Consider the following 19,799-nt stretch of genomic DNA (forward strand, 5'->3'; position numbering starts at 1 on the left):
AGACCCACTTCTTCAGGTCTGGGAAATCTGATAAAAGTCCCACAAAAGCGCATCGCCTAATAAATTATTTTGTTAGCCTTTAAAGCACTGCAGGACAGCTTTTCTGTCTTGTGAAGATACAGACTAACACAGCTATCTCTCTGTGATTATCATCCACTGAATTATATAGATGGTTTGTTGTTGTAATACATTTTATAGCCATGGTCACCTTATTGCTTAATACTGTATTTTTGCGGCCAATTTCACAGAAGATTGTTGCCAAAGTAAACTAATAAGGAAGTTGGACTTTGCAACCCAGGCTTCTTTTTTCTTTTAGCCTTCAGAATCTTGCTCACAGTATTGCATTTACCACTAAGCTTCAGCAATGGGCACATTTCAGCCTCATGTATATGCCACATTTCTTATTCTCTCTGTCCTCCAGACCTGTGCCTTGGACAGCTACATTGCAGCAGTGTATGAGCACTCTGTTATATTGCCAAATGTCACTCTGAGCCCTGTTTCATCTGACGATGCTTTGGCACTAATGAACAAAAATATGGATGTTTTGGAAGACGCCGTCAAAGCAGCAGCCCAGAAGGTATTGTCTTGTGATTTTTTTTTTTAGGTATTTGTTTTGTTCTTGGTGGTAGGTGCTTAATTTAGTCTGTTGTTCCAGGGTGCACACATCATTGTTACTGCTGAAGATGGCATTTATGGCTGGGTCTTCAATCGAGACACCATTTTCCCCTATCTTGAAGACATTCCAGACCCACAAGTAAACTGGATTCCATGCACTGACCCTGAAAGGTATTGTTTATGCAGCATCTTAAATACACTCTTTCCTCGCTATACAAGCACAGTTGATTCCCAACTTTCTGCTCGTAGGCGAAAACTCCTAAGAGGGACACTGAATTCCCTTAAAAATACATGTAAAAGACTCTGATTGGTTCTTAGTGCTCCTAACTTGGTGAAGAAGTGGCAGCAGGTGGCACTGCTTTTGAAAGGTAAGTGGGGAGGTTAAAGGCTGGGGGCAGTTTGGGGCCATGAGCAGGATGGAGTGTTAAAACCTGGTGGCGGTTGGGCCATGTGGTGGACAGGGGGCATTAAGGCTGCAGTGGGTTGGGTCTGTGAGGTGAGGGGTGGGGCTTTCAGGCTGCTGGAGGTTGAGTGTGCCGGCCAGGTGGGGGAAGGGGGTCAGGCTGCGGCAGTTTAGGGCTGCGGGGCCGGCGGGAGCCGTGGGGTCAGGCTGTGGTGGGTGCAGCAGGTTGGAGCTGCAGGGAGTGCGGTGAGGCTCATATTTGCAGGGGGAGTTCACTCGCTTAGTGAACAAAGGCAGGTATATGTGTCCCTCGTTTTACCAAGTACTTGCAAGTAAAGTACTCATTTAATGAGGGATAAGTGTACCTTTAAAATGGTGTGAAGAGGAGTGGATTAAAGATAAATGCAAAAGACCTCAGGTGTCTTTTGGCTTTCACTCCAAGATTATTGTAGGTAGGTAGGTAGGTAGGTAGTCCGTCAAGTTCAATGATGACATCTTGAGCTTGCACAGGCTCATCGGTTGTGGACTCGCATGTGGCTGAGGAGTCCAAGCTTGGAACGACATGGGCATTCACAGTGGGGGCAAGGGAATTGTCCTGGCTCTGTTGGTGTGGCTGCAGCTGTTGCTTTCTTCCTCTCATAAGCATCAATTGAAGCGTACGCGTCGCTGCTCTTCAAAGTTGTCAAACGCATGTCATAGAAGAGCACACCAGCCTGTTCGGTCTTTTGCATGCTGCTCTAGCTGATCTGGTTTTAAACTAGCATGACCAATGTTGGCCTTCACGCAGTCTTTATATCTCTTGCGAGGCCTACCTTGATTCCTTTTGCCCTGGGAGAGTTCACTGTAGAGGAGTTGCTTAGGGATTCTTGACTCCTCCATTTGTATGATGTGCCCTGTCCAGCAAAGCTGGGCTTTAGAATCCTGGCGTTGATGCTTGTGATTCCTGCTCTGTCCAGGACTTCTAGGTTCATAACTCTGTCCGGCCATCGAATGTGCAGTATTGACCTCAGGCTGCATGCGTGGAAGCGCTCCAGCAGTTTTCTATGTTTTCTGTACAAGGTCCAGGTTTCACAGCCATACAGGAGACTGGTCAGGACTACAGCCTTGTACACTTTCAGTTTAGTGGACTGTCGGATATTGTGCTAATTCAACACTCGCATTCTCAGAGGTCCTAGTGCCCGGCTGGCCTGGCAGATTGTGGCATTGATTTCTTTGTCAAGGGAGCCACCATTGGCTATCACACTGCCAAGGTACTTGAACTCCTCTACTGTTTTTAACTCTGACCCTTTAATAAAGATCGAAGCAGGGAGAGCAGCAGATCCTGGAGCAGGTTGAAACAGTACCTCGGCCTTTCCTAGGCTGATGGTCAAACCAAAGAGGCGAGTGGCATCAGCAAACTTGTTGACGATGAGCTGGAGATCAGATTCCTTGTGTGCCATAAGTGCACAGTTATCAGCAAAAAGGACTTCAAGGATGAGCCTCTCAGGCGTCTTGGTTTTAGCATTCAGATGACGAAGGTCGAAAAGTGACCCATCAAGTCTGTATTTTATGTAGACTCCATGGTCCGGGTCCCTAACTGCGTGGCTGAGGACACGTGAAAAAGAGGTTGAACAACACTGGGGCCAGCACGCACCCTGGCTTCACACCACTGGATATCTCAAATGGATCTGAGGACTTGCCATTTGAAAGAACAAAGCCAGTCCTGTCACCGTGGAACAGGCGTATGAGGTTAAAGAATCTTCTCAGGCAGCCAAGTTTTGACAGGATAATCCACAGGGCTTCTCTGTTGAAGGCGTCAAAAAGCCTTGGTGTTAGCCGATGGTCAGGTGAGATGCCACTATGCCCTTGTATTAATATGAGATTTCAACTGCCAGGGCAGAGCCCACCAGTGACCAGGCTAAGAGCAGCTGAAAAGCAGCTAGGTTCTTTGTTTTGTGTTTGGCTTTGCACAGTAACAGGAGGAGTCAGGTTACCACTGAATCAATTACTTTGTTTATTTATCTAACAAGTTAAGCTCTTTCAGTTACAATGTTGCTTTATTTATTTACCTAAGCTGTGTCTACATGTGCACGCTACTTCGAAGTAGCGGCACTAACTTTGAAATAGCGCCCGTCGCAGCTACACGCGTCAGGCGCTATTTCGAAGTTAACTTCGACGTTAGGCGGCGAGACGTCGAAGTCGCTAACCTCATGAGGGGATCGGAATAGCGCCCTACTTCGACGTTCAACGTCGAAGTAGGGCCCGTGTAGACGATCCGCGTCCCGCAACGTCGAAATTGTGGGGTCCTCCATGGCAGCCATCAGCTGGGGGGTTGAGAGACGCTGTCTCTCCAGCCCATGTGGGGCTCTATGGTCACCGTGTGCAGCAGCCCTTAGCCCAGGGCTTCTGGCTGCTGCTGCTGCAGCGGGGGATTCATGCTGCATGCACAGGGTCTGCAACTCGTTGTCGGCTCTGTGTATCTTGTGCTGTTTAGTGCAAGTGTGTCTGGGAGGGGCCCTTTAAGGGAGCGGCTGGCTGTTGAGTCCGCCCTGTGACCCTGTCTGCAGCTGTGCCTGGCACCCTTATTTCGATGTGTGCTACTGTGGCGTGTAGACGTTCCCTCGTTGTGCCTATTTCGATGTGGTGCTGCACAACGTCGATGTTGAACATCGACGTTGGCAGCCCTGGAGGACGTGTAGACGTTATTCATCGAAATAGCCTATTTCGATGTCGCCACATCGAAATAGGCTACTTCAATGTAGGCTTCACGTGTAGACGTAGCCCTAGTGAGTTAAGCTCTTGTGGTTACAATTGTTACAAGGTTTATACTTTGATTACAAATAGCTAGCATGCACTCTTGTTCATAGATCTATACTTGTTAAATGTGCACAAAAGAAATAAAAAGTAAAATACCTAGCAGGTCTTATCTTCACCCCTGCATTACCAACATGGCTTGGCCAGTTTCCTCTCTCTCAATCCCTTGGGAAGAAGTCCTTCTCCTTTTTTTCGAGGAGTCAAAATGCGCATCCCCTGGAACCTCGGGAGACCCCACTCTCCTGTACGGCAGGAAAGATAATTGGAGCTCAAATAGGGGGTCTGCTGGACCCTTCTTCATACCCATTGGGTCATGTAGGCTTCTTCCTTGGCTTAATTGAATTAAACTGTTGGATACTGGTTCTCACAGGGAGTTCAGGGGCGTAGTTCACACCTGTGAGATAGACAATTGAGGGCATTTGTGTCTTAATGGGCCAGAGATTTTCCCTGTGTCTGGGAGAAGTGTCCTGGCAAATCAACTGATGGTAATTAGCCAAGGGCAGTCTGAGGCCCGGCTGTTAATTAGCCCATTGTTCTTAGCTTTGCTCTGGAGCATCAAAGGCTGTGGCTAAGATAAGCCCATCTGCGTTCTCAGGCATTCCAGGGCTGGGCTATTCCTTTTAACCCTTTCATGCTCTGAAGCACTTAGGGAAGGCAAGATGGAGTAGAGCAAAAAGGGAGGGTTCTGTCTGGCTACACTTGGTCAGGTCTATAAAGACAGCAATTAAAGATTATTGTACACAACAGTTAAATAACTTAACATTTAACATGCCCTAACTAACTGAACAGTTAAAGGTAAGGGATTTATCAGTCATGCTATGTCCACACGTGCCCCAAACTTCGAAATGGCCATGCAAATGGCCATTTCGAAGTTTACTAATGAAGCGCTGAAATGCATATTCAGCGTTTCATTAGCATGCGGGCGGCCACAGCACTTCGAAATTGATGCGCCTCGCCGCTGCGCGGCTCGTCCAGACAGGGCTCCTTTTCGAAAGGACGCCGCCTACTTCAAAGTCCCCTTATTCCCATGAGCTGATGGGAATAAGGGGACTTTGAAGTAGCCAGGGTCCTTTCGAAAAGGAGCCCCGTCGGGACAAGCCGCGCGGCGGCGAGGCGCGTCAATTTTGAAGTGCCGCGGCTGCCCGCATGCTAATGAAGCGCTGAATATGGATTTCAGCACTTCATTAGTAAACTTCGAAATGGCCATTTGCGTGGCCATTTCGAAGTTTGGGGCACGTGTAGACATGGCCTCAGGCACTTATTAATATGAACTCCTTAGTTGGACAGCAATGCACAATTCTGGGTGAAAGATTATAAAGGGACATCATGTCTGGTGAAGATTCTGCTGTTAGACTTTGCTAATTCCCATTCTAACCTCCTTTCTGTACGTTCTTCTGAGAGTTTATCAGAGATTGTCAGGGGATGGATATGTTGTGTGGAGAGTAACTGGATAACTGATTTCTAAAGAATGTTCAGAGTGCTGGAGGAAGTTGAGTTGATAGCTTTATAACTACTTATAGCACCTAGAACAACAAGAAGTCCTGTGGCACCTTATAGACTAAGAGATATTTTGGAGCATAAGCTTTGGTGGAAAAAGACCCACTTTGTCAGATGTACGAGTTGGGGGGGAGGGCTCATGCATCTGACAAAGTGGATCTTTGGCCGTGAAAGCTTATGCTCCAAAATATCTGTCAGTCTATAAGGTGCCACAGGACTTCTTGTTGTTCTCGAAGATACAGACTAACATGGCTACCTCTCTGATACTTATAGCACCTAGACACCCCAAACAGATCAGAGCTTGTCTCTCCCCACCCCAGAGGTTTTTCAGTCTGATTAAGTCAAGGCACAAGTGTGTAACAGGCTGAGGAAATGGAGAGAAGGATAAATGTAACTGTGAGAAGAACTCAAGGCTACATAGGCAAATTACATATCCAATTTGCAGAGGGAGTTTTTTGTTTCTTGGCAATTTACAGTGGCACAAAAGGGTCTTGAGGAGAGATTTCAAGGAAGACAGTGGTTAGTGGCTTTACAAACTAATTCAGCTGACGTACGGTGCATAAGAGGCAGCATGGAAAATGTTTGCAGGAAAAGTATGTAACCTTGATAGAACAGAGGAGGCAAAGGGGTAATGTAATAAGATACAAGTGAAGATATGAAGCTCTGAGGGAGGGGCTATGTCATGAAGAGCTTTAGTACTAATTACAAAAATTGTGTTTGTTGTGTAGATAGGAGAACCAGTAGAGAAGGGGAAGTTACAGGATCAAAATAGCAGGAGTAGGCTACGTCTACACTAGCCCCAAACTTCGAAATGGCTACGCAAATGGCCATTTTGAAGTTTACTAATGAAGCACTGAAATGCATATTCAGCTCTTCATTAGCATGCGGGTGGATGCGGAGCTTCGAAATTGATGCAGCTCAAGGCCGCGCAGCTCATCCCGACGGGGCTCCTTTTCGAAAGGACCCCACCGACTTCGAAGTCCCCATCTGCTCATAGGAATAAGGGGACTTCGAAGTAGGCGGGGTCCTTTCGAAAAGGAGCCCCGTCTGGACGACGAGCTGCAGAGCCGCGAGTCGCGTCAATTTCGAAGTGCCGCGGCGGCCTGCATGCTAATGAAGCGCTGAATACGTATTTCAGCGCTTCATTAGTAAACTTCAAAATGGCCATTTGCATGGCCATTTTGAAGTTTGAGGCTAGTGTAGACACGGCCGTAATAACTTTCTCATGGAAAAGTAACACTCTTTATCAGGTTACCCAAGTCTATGTTACTGAAGTCAGAGTTGAAGTTTGCACTATATTACAGCTATGAAAAACAAACAAACAGAACTGTGATACAGTCAAAACGTTTCATCCCTACTTTTCATTTCAAAATAATAAACTCTTAGTTGGTCAATTTAAAAAACGCACATGAAGAAAGGGTGAAAACAGCAAAATAGTCTGAATCAAAATAAAAAACTAAAAAATAATTTTGAGTCATCTCAGAATTATATCAAAATATTTAAAATTTGGTTTCCAATTGTATGAAAAATTGAAGGAAATATTGTGGTTTTTTTTCTAAATTGAGCTGAAAAATCCATGCTAGATCCATCTCTGCTACAGCAGAGCATATCCGATTTCAAGCAATTGTTAGGTGCTGTACAAATGCCTGGGGAACACGAAGGAGGTGGCGCACGCTGTGTTCCGTGCAGCAGACATTCTAAGGCAGGGCGGGAAACCTTTTTTTTCATCCAGGGCCACTGACCTATGGAAAATCCGTTGGAGTCACACACAAATGAGAATTAAAATTAAAAAAAGGAGAGTGAGAGACTCAACTCAGGATACTGGGCATTGCGGTGCAGTGCTATGGGGTGGTGCTCACGTTCAGGGCTCCGCTAGGGTGAGCCAGCACTCGTGTTCCAGGACCTTGGGGCAGGGAAGGGTGTGCAGCTTGGGGCTTTCAGCCTATGGTGTGGAGACTTGTCCTGGTCCAGGACAAAGTAAGCCAGGGGCTGGATCAGGACTGGGTAGGCTCCCCACCTCTAAGGCCTTGATCCTCTTATAGGATCATTGAGGGCAGACTTTTCCACCCAGGCAGAAGTTCAGTGAGGTAAGGAGGCTGTTTGTGAATTCTGTTACTATGCCTGCACTGCTCCAAATGCAGGACTAGATAATAAGCAATATCTGTGGGGACTCCTCCTAGTATTCAGCTGATTCATAACAGCTGCTGCTCCAAATGCCAGTGTTCCATTACAATAATTAACTTTGAAGCCTATTTACTCATTTTTTCAGCTTTGATTTTAATTTGATCCTGGGCTTTTTGTGTGTGTGTCTGCATTTTTCTTTGGCTGAAAATGAACTAGATTTGCTCCCGCGGCAGTGCAGGAAAGGCTCAGCTGCATGGCAAGAAAGAACGCTATCTACGTGGTTGCCAACATGGGAGATAAGAAGGCGTGTAACTCCAGTGATCCCAGGTGCCCCAGTGATGGCCACTATCAATACAACACTAATGTTGTTTTTGATTCAGAAGGAAAATTGGTGGCACGCTACCATAAGGTAATAAATGACACAGCACAACCCTTTTCTGTCGGTTTGGGTGGGAAATCTCTCAAGGAGTCAATGTTTTTAAACTGCTCTGGGAGGACTGGTTGAAACCGTGCATGGGGGGAGAGTGCTGTGAGGCTGGAAGGTGGTTAAAGCACCTAGCTCTGCCGTATATCTATCTGTCTTTACCCCCTTCTGGTTTGCCTGATTTTCACCAAAGTCTGTAGGGTTCTGCCCATTGATGGCTAGAACATTACCCGAAACATTGAAATTGATCAGCTGTGATGTTCAAAAGTACCACTTAACAGACAGAGAAATACCAGTAAGTACAAAGTTCTGTCTGACTTTACTCAGCCAGGTAAAAGGAGGACTTGGAAGGATGTTTACAGTAGAGCAACAGATCTATCTCACTGCCTTAGAGCTGGCCCAAATCAGCTGAGTTTATACTTGACTACACTAAATCCCCCTCCCCTCACCCCACCATTGAACTACCCTACACAACTTCAGCTACGCAAATAGCGTAACTGAAATGGACATTTACTCACCGTGACATCTTCCACACTATCAGGCTGGCAGGGGCTGTTTTCCTTTCAACTCTGGCTGCATTTCTCATCCTGGTGCAGTACCAGAATTGACGGGAGAGATCTTGGAGATCTATTTATTGAGTCTATGCAGGCACGATAAATCAATGGCTGGTGGATTGATCATCACGGCCTCAATCCACTGCTTCATGGAGACAAGCCTTTATACTTGGGTTGTGGAGCTAAAAATTGCAATACAGGCATTTGGATCAGGCTCCAAGATGTGCTCCTTTTCAGGGCTTTAGGCCCAGGCTGCCATCCAAATGTTTACACTGCAGTTTTAACCCTGCAGCCCAACTCCTATGAGCCTGAGCCTGAGGCTGTGAGATTGGGTGCTATGAGTTCTTTATTGCAGAGTAAGCATAACTGTATGTGTTCAACAGGAAGGGTTTAGAGTTAAAAATAAAAAACAAAAACAAAAATCCAGGCAGCCTTTAGCAGTTGTATAAAATGTTTCCAGGCAATTATATCAGGTCCCTTTTAACTGTTTTCTTCCTATATATTGTTGTTGTTGTTTTTGTCAGTATAATCTCTTTAAGGGAGAAACTCAGTTCGATTACCCTAAGGAGCCAGAGCTTGTCACTTTCAACACTTCCTTTGGAAAGTTCGGCCTTTTCACTTGCTTCGACGTACTTTTTCATGATCCCGCTGTGTCTCTGGTGAGCAAGTTACATATAGATACTGTGCTGTTCCCCACTGCTTGGATGAATGTCCTACCACATTTAACTGCTGTGGAATTCCATTCCGCCTGGGCTATGGGAATGCGTGTCAATTTTCTTGCTGCTAATCTACACAACACCAGCATGGCTATGACAGGTAATTTGCTGTGTCGGGTAAGGCAAATTATCTTTATAATACTGGATTTTTTTCTCTATATCTCTTTTCTGAGATTGCTTTGTGCTGTGCTGAGTATTTCTTCTGAAGCCCTCTGATCCATGTAGCAACCTTATTTCCAACTTCAGTATTCCTGTTGCCAAATGAGGGCACAGCAAAACACACTGTGTATTTATTTTTTTGCTTGCTTTTTGTTTTTAACTCTTCTCCCTTTCCTAGCTTTTCTGGAACTTTCTTAGTTCTCTTTACTGACTTTGTGTGTGTGAGAGCAAAATCTTGCAGCTTCTTTACTTGGCTTCTCTGTGGCAGTGATTCCAGCTGTTTGCAGACAAGGGTAATAAGAGCCAGGAGGCGAGAAGCTGAAGCAAGACAAATTCAGGCGAGAAATGAAGGCAGGTTTTTGAGCCATTGGACCAATCGAATGAGGACTCTGATGAATTCTCCATCACTGGAAATCTTTAAGATTGGATGATTTCGAGAATATAGAATCAGAATGTAGAATATAGAATGGAGAATCATCTCCAGCTGATGAACTGGAAGAAGGAATTAAAGAATGAATGTCCTAATGCCTAAGCTTGGAAGGAGCTCAGACTAGATGGTGATGATAAAAAAGCCTTCTGACTTTAAAGTCTATGAATGAATGAATATAGGATTTGTGTCATGGGATTCATCCTGTGCATAGAAACTCTTACATGATGCTGAATGGAGGGTCATGCTGAGAGCATCTGAAATTTTGTCCCTCACGATACATTCTGACTGGCTGAGGTTCAGGGCTTCAGGAAAGTATATAGGTGTGGCATGGAATCCAGTACCCTCATAAATGTTTTGGGCCTGTTTCTGTCTCTGATTTCACTTTATCTGGTCAGTCATATCCCCCTGATGTGGAGTTCAGAGCTGGAGTAAAGCCAGCATAGCCAGCTCCTGTGCCATCCTCCTCTCAGCTTTAGGGCCAAGGAGTGGGGAGGTGACATAGGGTGAGCACTGCTCTCAGCTAGTGGATGTCCCTTTGAAGCCTGTTGTCAGGCTGAGCAGAGAATCAGGGACTCATAGCTGGATTTCTGATATCACTTCATGCTGCCATGCCCAGCCCCCGCCTGTTGTGTGGAAGAGATATCCACCATGGTGGAAAATCCAGAACACTGTTTCAATACAGACACCCTAGGGTGCCCAGATTGCCCAATTTTATAGGGGCTTTTTTCTTTTCTGAGCACCTATTACCCTCCAATCCTGATGCTAGTTTTTACATTTATCTGGTCACCCTAATGCACCCCACCCCTTCTCTAGGAATTGTAAGAAAAGACTTGAGTTTATAAAGTTTAATTAGGGGAGGCCAATTTTTAGTTATCTTCTCAACATCAGAGTAGAATAAAACAGTATTGGGGGAAATGAAAAGGACAATGGCATTCACATGGCTGATTCTTTTGAACATAAACTTTCTGCCTGTCACTCACAGGGAGTGGTATCTATGCTCCTGATAAACCCAGAACAGTTCATTATGACATGGAAACAGAGAATGGTCACCTTCTGATTGCAGAGCTGAGTTCACACCCTCGTCTTTCTCCCACCTACCCTGCTGCTGTTAATTGGAACGCATACGCCACAAGTGTCGAACAGTTCTCACCAGATGACCAGGATTTCAGTGGAGTCGTTTTCTTTGATCAGTTCACCTTTACTGAACTCGCTACACCTGAAGGAAACCAAATGGTTTGCCAAAAAGACCTTTGCTGTCATTTGAGCTACAGGATGGCAGAGAAGCAAGAAGATGAAGTTTACGTGTTGGGTGCTTTTGATGGCCTTCATGTTGTTGAAGGCAGATACTATCTGCAGGTAAACCTTATTTTTGAGGACATGTAGAATACTTCATATATAGGTTTCAGAGGCTTCTTTGCTTGGGAGATGCTTTTGCATCCTGGGATTAAAAGAGGGAATGTGGTATTTTCTTGTGTTCCCCTACAAAAGCCCTTTTGGTTGTCAGTGATGGGTTGATGCTACAATTTCTAGTGAGTCTACTTGCCAAAATAGCAAGTCTTGGAATAGTCTTGGGTACAAACTCAGAGTTCATTGGAAAAGAGGGGATTGATTTTGTCTGGTAGTAAATTATTCCACATTAGAAAGGATCTCTGTATTCACCCCCCTTTCTCTCTCCCTGCTTCCCTTCACCATTTGTCTGTTTGCTATGTTGTCTTAGACTTCAGGATGGTAAGTAGCCGAAACCTGTATCTATGATGCTGGTAGAGACTTTCAAAGTTGGAATGCAAATAATCTTTTACTGTCTCTTTGATGAGATTTCATCCTTGTCCAATGATGATTTTTAATCTATCAGTGGATTGCATTCAACTGTATGAGATGTTTTTACTCGGCTGAATTTAGAAATACTGGGTTTTTTTCCTTCTTCTTTGCCAAGTCATGTCAATGATGTTTATATAAAGTATCAACCTTTCATTGGAATAGTCAATGTTTTGGTCTGTTGACCGTACATTTGGGAAAGACAGTGATTTATCATTAAACAATATCTTGGTGGAAATATTAATTTGTTTTGTCACATTACCTAATATGGACTGTCCTTTGGTTTTTGTTTTGTTTTGTTTTGGTTGTTTTATTTTTGGAACGTATCTGGCTAATTACGGATAGATCCTTTTAAAATTTGCTTTCTTCTACCTACAACCAACCAGACAACATGTCACACATCATAATCCCACTGTGTGTCCTGATGTTTTAGCCAAAACTCTTCTTCAGTCCAGTTGATAACATTATTATAGTGCTTGCCAAATGTTCAGTGCTGTGGACCAAGTCTTATTTCTCCACAAAACAAGCTACAACCATTTATGCTGTCTCATATTACCTTCTGATGCACATCAAGACCAACCTGAAGGGAGTGCCAGTGGGAATGAAAGGCTAATTCAGTCTTTGTGCACATTCCAACCTTGGTATCTCTGTGGAGATGGCTAGCATAAGAGTGGCAGCTGTGGTACTGGCTTTATTATGTAGACACCTACTTCTAATCCCCTATTTCCACCAATTATTGGATGGAGATATCTACATTAACTTCTGGTAGACCATCTGGATAGTCCTCTAACAATGTGTATAAGATTTCCTGAGCTCTCTGTCCAAAAACTTCCTTCAGTTTTATTGGCAAAAAGTCATTAGTTCAATGGAGGAGTAGGAGGAGCGAGTGGGAACTATAAAGGTAGAGTCCAGGCCAAAGGTGCTGACCTTTAGTTTTCTCTCAAGGTGCTCCTCCCACACTCTTCTCTGAGACCCCAACCACACGCCTCCACTTCTCCCAAGGCCACGCTTTTTTTCTGTCTCTCTAGCCGCGTCTACACATGCACGCTACTTCGAAGTAGCGGCACTAACTTTGAAATAGCGCCCGTTGCGGCTACACGTGTCAGGCGCTATTTCGAAGTTAACTTCGACGTTAGGCGGCGAGACGTCGAAGCCGCTATCCTCATCAGGAGATAGGAATAGTGCCCTACTTCGACGTTCAACGTCGAAGTAGGGACCGTGTAGTCATTGTGCGTCCCGCAACGTCGAAATTGCGGGGTCCTCCATGGTGGCCATCAGCTGAGGGGTTGAGAGACGCTCTCTCCAGTCCCTCAGCTCAATGGTGGCCGCATGGAGTGGCCCCTTAAAGGTCCCCTCCCCCTCCCTTCCTGTGCAGGAAGCTGGGGGAACGTGCAGGCGGCAGCCTAGACACGCGGCCAGCCTGCACGTCCCTCAGCCACCCAGAACAGGGCCAGCACCTGCCATGGCTGTCTGGCAGCCCCCCCAGTGCCCCCAGGGGAGCCCCCCCCAGGAGAGCCAAAGCAGCCAGGCCAGCCAGCCCGGCAGCCAGGCTGGGAAGTGGCAGCGGGGCCCCTCCTGGATGGAGGCCGAACTGTGGGACCTGCTGGGGCTCTGGAGCGAGGAGGAGGTGCTCCAGGTAATGGGGAGCAAGAGGAGGAACGCGGATGCGTTCGCTCGGCTGTCCGCGGGCCTGGCCGCCCGGGGTCACCCTGCCCGCACTCTTGACCATGTCAGGGGTAAGGTTAAGGAGCTGCGGCAGGGTTACACCCGGGTCTGGGATGCGGCCGGCCGATCTGGGGCCGCCCCCGTCACTTGCCCCTTTTACAGGGAGCTCAGGGACATCCTGGGCCCCCGGCACACCTCCTCCCCTCCAGCCACCCTTGATACTTCGGCCGATGAGCCACAGCAGGCCCTTCAGCCGGAGTCTGCCCCGGAGGTAAGCCCCACACCCCAGGGGCCCCCCCCGGAGCCCACCCCCGGGCCATCGCGGCAGGAGGAGGAGGAGGAGGAGGAGGGGGGCTCCTCCTCCACAGAATCCGGGCTGCAGATCCTCCTCCTGTCATCCCGGACCAGCAGCCGGGCCTCTGCCCCCCGGGGATCTCCAGACCGTGGGAGTGGACCGACAGGTATATACCCGCCTCTGGTGTACACCCCTGGGCTTGAGGGGCGGGGGTAATAGATATGTGTCCAGGGCCCCCCACATGCTCACATGGCCATGGCCCCAAGGACAGCAGGGCCATGTCTCTCACAGCAGTGCATCAGCCCCTGCCCCCCCCCCCACCCCGCACGACAGGGGGCAGGGGGTAGCGGAACCTCGAGGGGCCCCCGGGAGGAGGGGGTGAGACACCCCGCAGCAGCAGCAGCAGCAACAGCAGCAGCAGCAGCATGTGATGGAGTTGGGGGAGTGCAAAAGGGAGACTCAGGCTAGATATGAGCAACAAGAGCCGAACAGCTCCCAGGGGCAAAGGATGATCCTGGGGCTACAGCTGGCAGGTGACACCTCTGCTCTGGACAAAGAGGAGGGAGGAGCCGAGCTGGCTTTGAATCGGCGGTGGGGGGGGCGCAGGGGCCGCAGGTAGAGGCTAGGGGAAGGGAGAGCTGGAAGGCAGCCAGCCTGAGGAGGGGGAAAGCTACACCCCAGAGGGGCACCCCTTGGGGTCTTCTCCCCAGGATGGGTTGGAAGGACCGTCTCTGACTGCTGTACTGTCGCTCCTGGGAGAAACTGGGCATCTGTGGCCTAAGAAACCTTTCCGGTCAGACCCTGCGGAGTGAAGTGAGAGTCGCTCCCACCAGGGGATGGGGTGCAGTGCAGGGGGACCCCTGAACCCCATCCATCACAGCAGCATCTCCCGGGGACGGGGATGGGGAACCTGCAGCACAGGGCTGGGGGGACAAAAGCTACGGCTCGGGGCCCACACTAACGCCTGTCTCCATTCGTCTTCCCCCACTCCTCTCCTGTGTCCCGCACCTGCACCATCGGAAGGACCGGAAGAGAGCGCCAGCGAGGCATCAGTGGTCCTGGAGACCCCTCCAGGGCCACCGCTCCAGGCAAGCCCCTCGGCCGAGGACCGACCGGCCCCACGGTGGGCTAGACGGCGGACCCCGCACCACCACCAGCCGACGGCGACGGACCCCCAGCTGCTGGCCATCCACCATCGGCAGCTGGAGGTGGCGGAGCAGCGCCGTCTTGACCTGCAGGAGCGGGCGCTGGCATGGCGCCAAGAGGCATGGGGGGCCTACATGGACACTTTCAACTGCCTTGTTGACTACCTGGCCCCCCATGCCGCGCCAGCTGCCGCAGCGCCCGCCCTGACTGCTCCACCCGCCGCACCACCTGCTGCTCCGCTCGTTGCCGTCCTGTCCGCCGTCGCCCCGCCACCCACCAGCGAGGGCCGGACCGCCGAGGGACCCCTGGAACCACCTGAGACTCGTCGGGCATATCTTCCGGTCCGCCGCGCCCCTGGCCAGCCCCGGACAGGGCTGCGGCTGTGGCGGGGCTCCCGACCGCCCACCCCCAGTGCCGGACTTTAGGGGCGTGGGGCCAGGGATGTGGCCCCCCCCCCTTGTATATAGTTGATTTTTAAAAAAGGAGTCTGATGGACAGTTGTAGGTCTCTTCTTTTGTGCCCCCCTTTGCCCTGTCCCCCCCATGTAAATAGTTCTCCCCTTTATCACCCCTGGTTTTCTTTTTAGTGAACAAACTTTTTTATTACTATTGTTTTCTTTGTACACATTACTTTTGTTACACACATCTTGTATATAGTTTGTTCTTGTTTTAATTCTCGTTCCAAAAAAACAAAGTTCTAAAAGAAAAAGCAGTTTAAGTTCAGCCACAAGTGCGTGCTGTCATTTGTCCAGGAAAAGTGGCGGTGGGGGGTGCGGTTGGGTGCTCCATGGTGTGGGCGTTGGGGCAGGGAGTGTTGTGGAGGAAGGGGTGGGCAGTGGGGGAGAGTTCACCCCGTGGCCTCATCATCGAAGTGGGCCCACAGGGCCTTCTGGACCCGGGACCCTTCGGGGTCCACCTGGCGACTGGGGGCAGTGGGTGGCTGCACGTCAGCCCTGCTGGCCTCCACAGCCCAGCCCTGGAAAAAGGCCGCCCCCTTGCTCTCCACCAAATTGTGCAGGGCGCAGCAGGCACCCACAATCAGGGGGATATTGTTGGGGCCCGCATCCAGGCGGGTCAGGAGACATCTCCAGCGTCCTTTCAGGCGGCCAAAGGAGCACTCCACCACCTGGCGTGCATGGTTCAGGCGCTGGTTGAAGCGCTCCTGGCTAGCGGAGAGATGGCCCGTGTACGGGTGCATGAGCCAGGGCCGGAGGGGGTATGCCGCATCTGCGATGACGCAGAGGGGCATGGTGGTGTCCCCCAAAGGGATCTCCCGCTGGGCGATGTAGGTCCCCGCCTCCAGCCGGCGGCACAGGCCCGAGTTCCGGAAAACCCGGGTGTCATGGGTGCTGCCAGGCCAGCCCACATAAATGTCCTGGAAACGGCCCCGGCTGTCCACCAAGGCCTGGAGGACCACAGAATGGTAGCCCTTGCGATTGATGTAGCATCCTCCACTGTGATGCTGGGCGTGGATGGGGATGTGAGTCCCATCCAGAGCCCCGAAGCAATTGGGGAAGCCCAGGGTGGCAAAGCCCGTGATGGTGGCATCTGGGTCCCCCAGCCTCACAAGCCTGTGCAGGAGCATGGCGTTGATGGCACACACAACCTGCAGGGAAAGCACATGGGAGAGCACCAATGAGGCGTGAGCAGGGTGTGCGTGGCCCTGCCCTGCCCTCCCCTGCCCTGCCCTCCTCTCCTCTGCCCTCCTCTGCCCTGCCCTCCTCTGCCCAGGCCCCCCTCCCCTGCCCTGCCCTCCCCCCGTGGGTCCTCTTACCTCCATGAGGACAGCCCTGACAGTGGCCTTGCCGACACCAAACTGCTGTCCCACAGATCAGTAGCTGTTTGGAGTGGCCAGCTTCCAGACAGCGATGCCGAACCGTTTCTCCACAGGGAGGGCACGCCGCATGGCAGTGTCCTGGTGCCTGAGTGCGGGGGCGAGCCACTGGCACAGCTCCATAAATGTCTGCCGGCTCATCCTGAAGTTCCTGAGCCAGCGGTCATCGTCCCACTCCTCAAGCACCAGCCACTCCCACCAGTCGGTGCTGGTGGGGTAGCTCCACAGCTGCCGGCGTGTGAGGTGGGCGGGGTGCGGGGTGCTGCAGGGTTGGGGGTTGAGCCCTGCTGCCCTGGGGACAGCTCCTCCTCCGGTGTAGCAAGGAGGTGCTCAGCTGCCTCCCGCATGGCGTGGATCAGGGCAAGCCCTGCTCCTGCCGGGAGGGCTGGGTGGACCTTTGGCTGCTGCTGCTGCTGCTGCTGCTGCTGCTGCTGGGGGTCCATGCCTGCGTCGCCCGGGGTCTGTGTGCCTATGGCTCCTCAGGCCACGTGCTGTGCAGGCTGAGTGTGTCTGGGAGGGGCCCTTGAAGGGAGCGGCTAGCTGTTGCCCCGGAAGCGCTAGTCCGCCCTGTGACCCTGTCTGCAGCTGTTCCTGGCACCCTTATTTCGATGTGTGCTACTTTGGCGTGTAGACGTTCCCTCGCAGCGCCTATTTCGATGTGGTGCTGCGCAACGTCGATGTTGAACGTCGACGTTGTCAGCCCTGGAGGACGTGTAGACGTGTATTTTGATGTTGCTACATCGAAATAAGCTATTTCGATGTAGGCTTCACGTGTAGACGTAGCCTCTGTGTCCTGGCTACACCCACTCTCCTGAAGCCTCACCTTCAATTTGCCCCCTCTCCTAAGGTCCTGCCTTGGTTCCAGCTCTTCCTATCCTTGATTTATCCCCTTCCTGAAGCATCTGTCCACCTACTGCTCTCCATTCTCCCCAGCCATCAAACAGCTGTGCCTCGTAGGTACAACCACTATTTTTTCCCATGGCCCTGTGCTGGAGCACCTCCAGAATCACTGCCTATGTTCCATTTATAGGATAAAAGAAGGGGAGATAGTGTCAAGAAGGAGTAGAAGTATTCTGTGTATGGGTGGATCTGGACAGGTTACAAGGCCAAATCTAGCAGGTTAGAGAGACGCCATTGCATTTGTGTGTGCTATGGGAGGGAAGAAAAAGCAGTGCGGAGAGACATGCTGGGGAGAGGAGCTGCAGAGCTGGAAACCCTTTGATCAGAAAAGTTGCTCCTGATGCACCTTCTTCATGGGTTATTGGCATAACAGTTGGGCTGAGTTGTTACCCTCTGGTTTTGAAGAAAACAAAGTCAAATTTTATTATTAGTGCAAGTGCAGCTCTTATTTTTACATTACGATTCTCTTAATTTTGTGTGCTTTTTGTCTTTCCCACAGATATGCACACTGCTGAAATGTGAAAGCACGGACTTGAAAACTTGTGGGAAGCCAGTGGATACTGCTCAAACCATGTTTGAGGCCTTCTCTCTCAGTGGTACATTTGGCACTAATTACGTCTTTCCCGAAGTCCTGCTCAGTGGGGTTCAGCTGGCGCCTGGTGAATTTCAGGTAAGAGGATGTCTTTGAGCTGCTTCATATTAGCTTCTCAGATCTCATAGAGGAAAGGAACAAAATTGCAGCAAATTCAGAGTAAAGCCGAACTTGTTAATAATGAAAACATATTTGGTGCCCTTTCAGTTCAGTAACTGCTCGCTGTTTGGCTTTGTAGGGTATGGTTCTAAGACTTCACTTAAATATTTTGTTTAATTAACCTTTTCCTTATAAATACATGTCACTTGTGTACCATGTAACCATGCTGCCTTGCTAACAGTGTCATTTCACTATCCTTTTTAATTAGGTATTAAGTGATGGACGTTTGATCAGTCAGAACGGTACATCTAAACCAGTCTTAACAGTGACGCTTTTTGGAAGGTGGTATGAGAAGGACCCACCACAACCACCAGTTATTATTATCAAAAACAGTGCCCCGTACCTCATCATATACTTCAGCAGTAACCTCTGGGTTACTTGTTTCCTGTTACAGTCATACATTGTTTAGTAAATATGCAGCAGCATGTTTCATTACTATCACGTATTAAGAAATAAATCAACTCTGACTACTATTTCCTGACTACCATTTGTGGAAGAATGGCTGATGTTGATATGGTGCTTTTCTTGGGAGGGGCTGGGACATCATCCAGTGCCCCTGTTCTTGGGCAACTGAGGGCCTCACTAGTGCCCCAGGAAGATGGTAGGGAAGAGAAGCAGTGAAGGGGCCTGAGCCCCAGCCCCTCTAAAGCTCTGCACATTTCTTACTCTCTTCTCTCTTGGGTAAGTTTACCCACAGTCTTTGATGCTGGGGATGACATCTCCCTGCTGTGCTGGGACAAGGTTTCCGATCCTTTGGTCTCTCAAATCTCAGCCACACATCTCTAAACTTTAGTCCTCTCTCCTTCCTGTCTGTCAAAAACAAGGAGATTTATTAGGGTCCTACCAGGGCCTTAATTGTCTACAGGTGCTTCAACTGGCCTACAGAGATGTCTGCCTCAAATAGCCAGCTGTATCACATCAGGTTCCTGACAGGGCCTAAGCTGTCTACAAGCAGTGTTCCCTGTATGCGGAGCACTTGGACGACTGCTGAGGAGAGATTCAGGTGCCACCCAGCTGATTAGCACAGTGCCCACAGCCGGCATATGTTTTTCTGTTGGTGGTGCATATTCGCGCATGCCTCGGTGCGCATAAGAAGGTGTATTCCTCCCATGGATGGAAAAAAATGGAAGGAACGCTGGCTACAAGTGCTTCAGTTATCCTGAAGTAGCCTTCCCTAGTGCGTAATAGTCCCTGCCTTAATTAGCATAGCGTTTATGTCTTCCCTTTAGTGCTCTCTCACTGCTCCCTGGCCCTGCAGGATCACCTTATCTTCCATCACTGTTGAATAGCATTTGCTTTTGGGTCACTGACTGCTGGAATTTGTTTTGCCTAGTATGCAAAAACTGAGCATTATGAACCTGATGCTACCTGCATATCAAAAATAATCCTGCATATTTTTTTAAGTAACTGCGGTATTAATAAAAGTAATTAAAGGCCTGATTCTGTAGAATACAGGCCAGATAGAAAGGGGCACAAATGCAACAAATAGAACCTACCCAGCATGCTGCCCAAGATGTGTCCTGTTCTACTATGTCCAACACATGCCAGGCATCCCACAGCTCCCTCCTTTCACATGGCTTCTGTGTGCCCTCCCCTCATGCTCTTTGGCGCACTACATGTAAGGTCCTTTGTTTTCAGTTTTAACTAGTTTTTATGGGTTTAAAAACAGCCCACCGCTT

The 19,799-nt window shown here is 49.4% G+C and overlaps 1 protein-coding gene across 1 annotated transcript; it reads left to right on the plus strand.

The window, feature by feature from the left end:
* The first annotated feature begins 364 nt into the window (after positions 1-364).
* On the plus strand, positions 365-18,580 carry LOC142010416 (pantetheinase-like). Its single transcript, XM_074988749.1, has 7 exons — positions 365-577; positions 656-786; positions 7,649-7,841; positions 8,935-9,226; positions 10,698-11,071; positions 17,869-18,039; positions 18,329-18,580. Exons 1-7 carry the CDS (start codon positions 365-367, stop codon positions 18,527-18,529), a joined length of 1,575 nt encoding a protein of 524 aa, XP_074844850.1. The 3' UTR covers positions 18,530-18,580.
* Positions 18,581-19,799: the final 1,219 nt, after the last annotated feature.

Source organism: Carettochelys insculpta, chromosome 3 (genome assembly GCF_033958435.1).
Source record: "Carettochelys insculpta isolate YL-2023 chromosome 3, ASM3395843v1, whole genome shotgun sequence".
In the NCBI taxonomy this organism is placed as follows: Eukaryota; Metazoa; Chordata; order Testudines; family Carettochelyidae; genus Carettochelys; species Carettochelys insculpta.

Excerpts from the sequence above, each read along its gene's own strand:
- LOC142010416 (XM_074988749.1), top strand. The coding sequence starts at position 365 with ATGGGCACATTTCAGCCTCATGTATATGCCACATTTCTTATTCTCTCT. Across the intron at positions 9,227-10,697 it reads CACCAGCATGGCTATGACAG|GGAGTGGTATCTATGCTCCT; the intron begins GTAATTTGCTGT and ends TGTCACTCACAG. Across the intron at positions 11,072-17,868 it reads AAGGCAGATACTATCTGCAG|ATATGCACACTGCTGAAATG; the intron begins GTAAACCTTATT and ends TCTTTCCCACAG.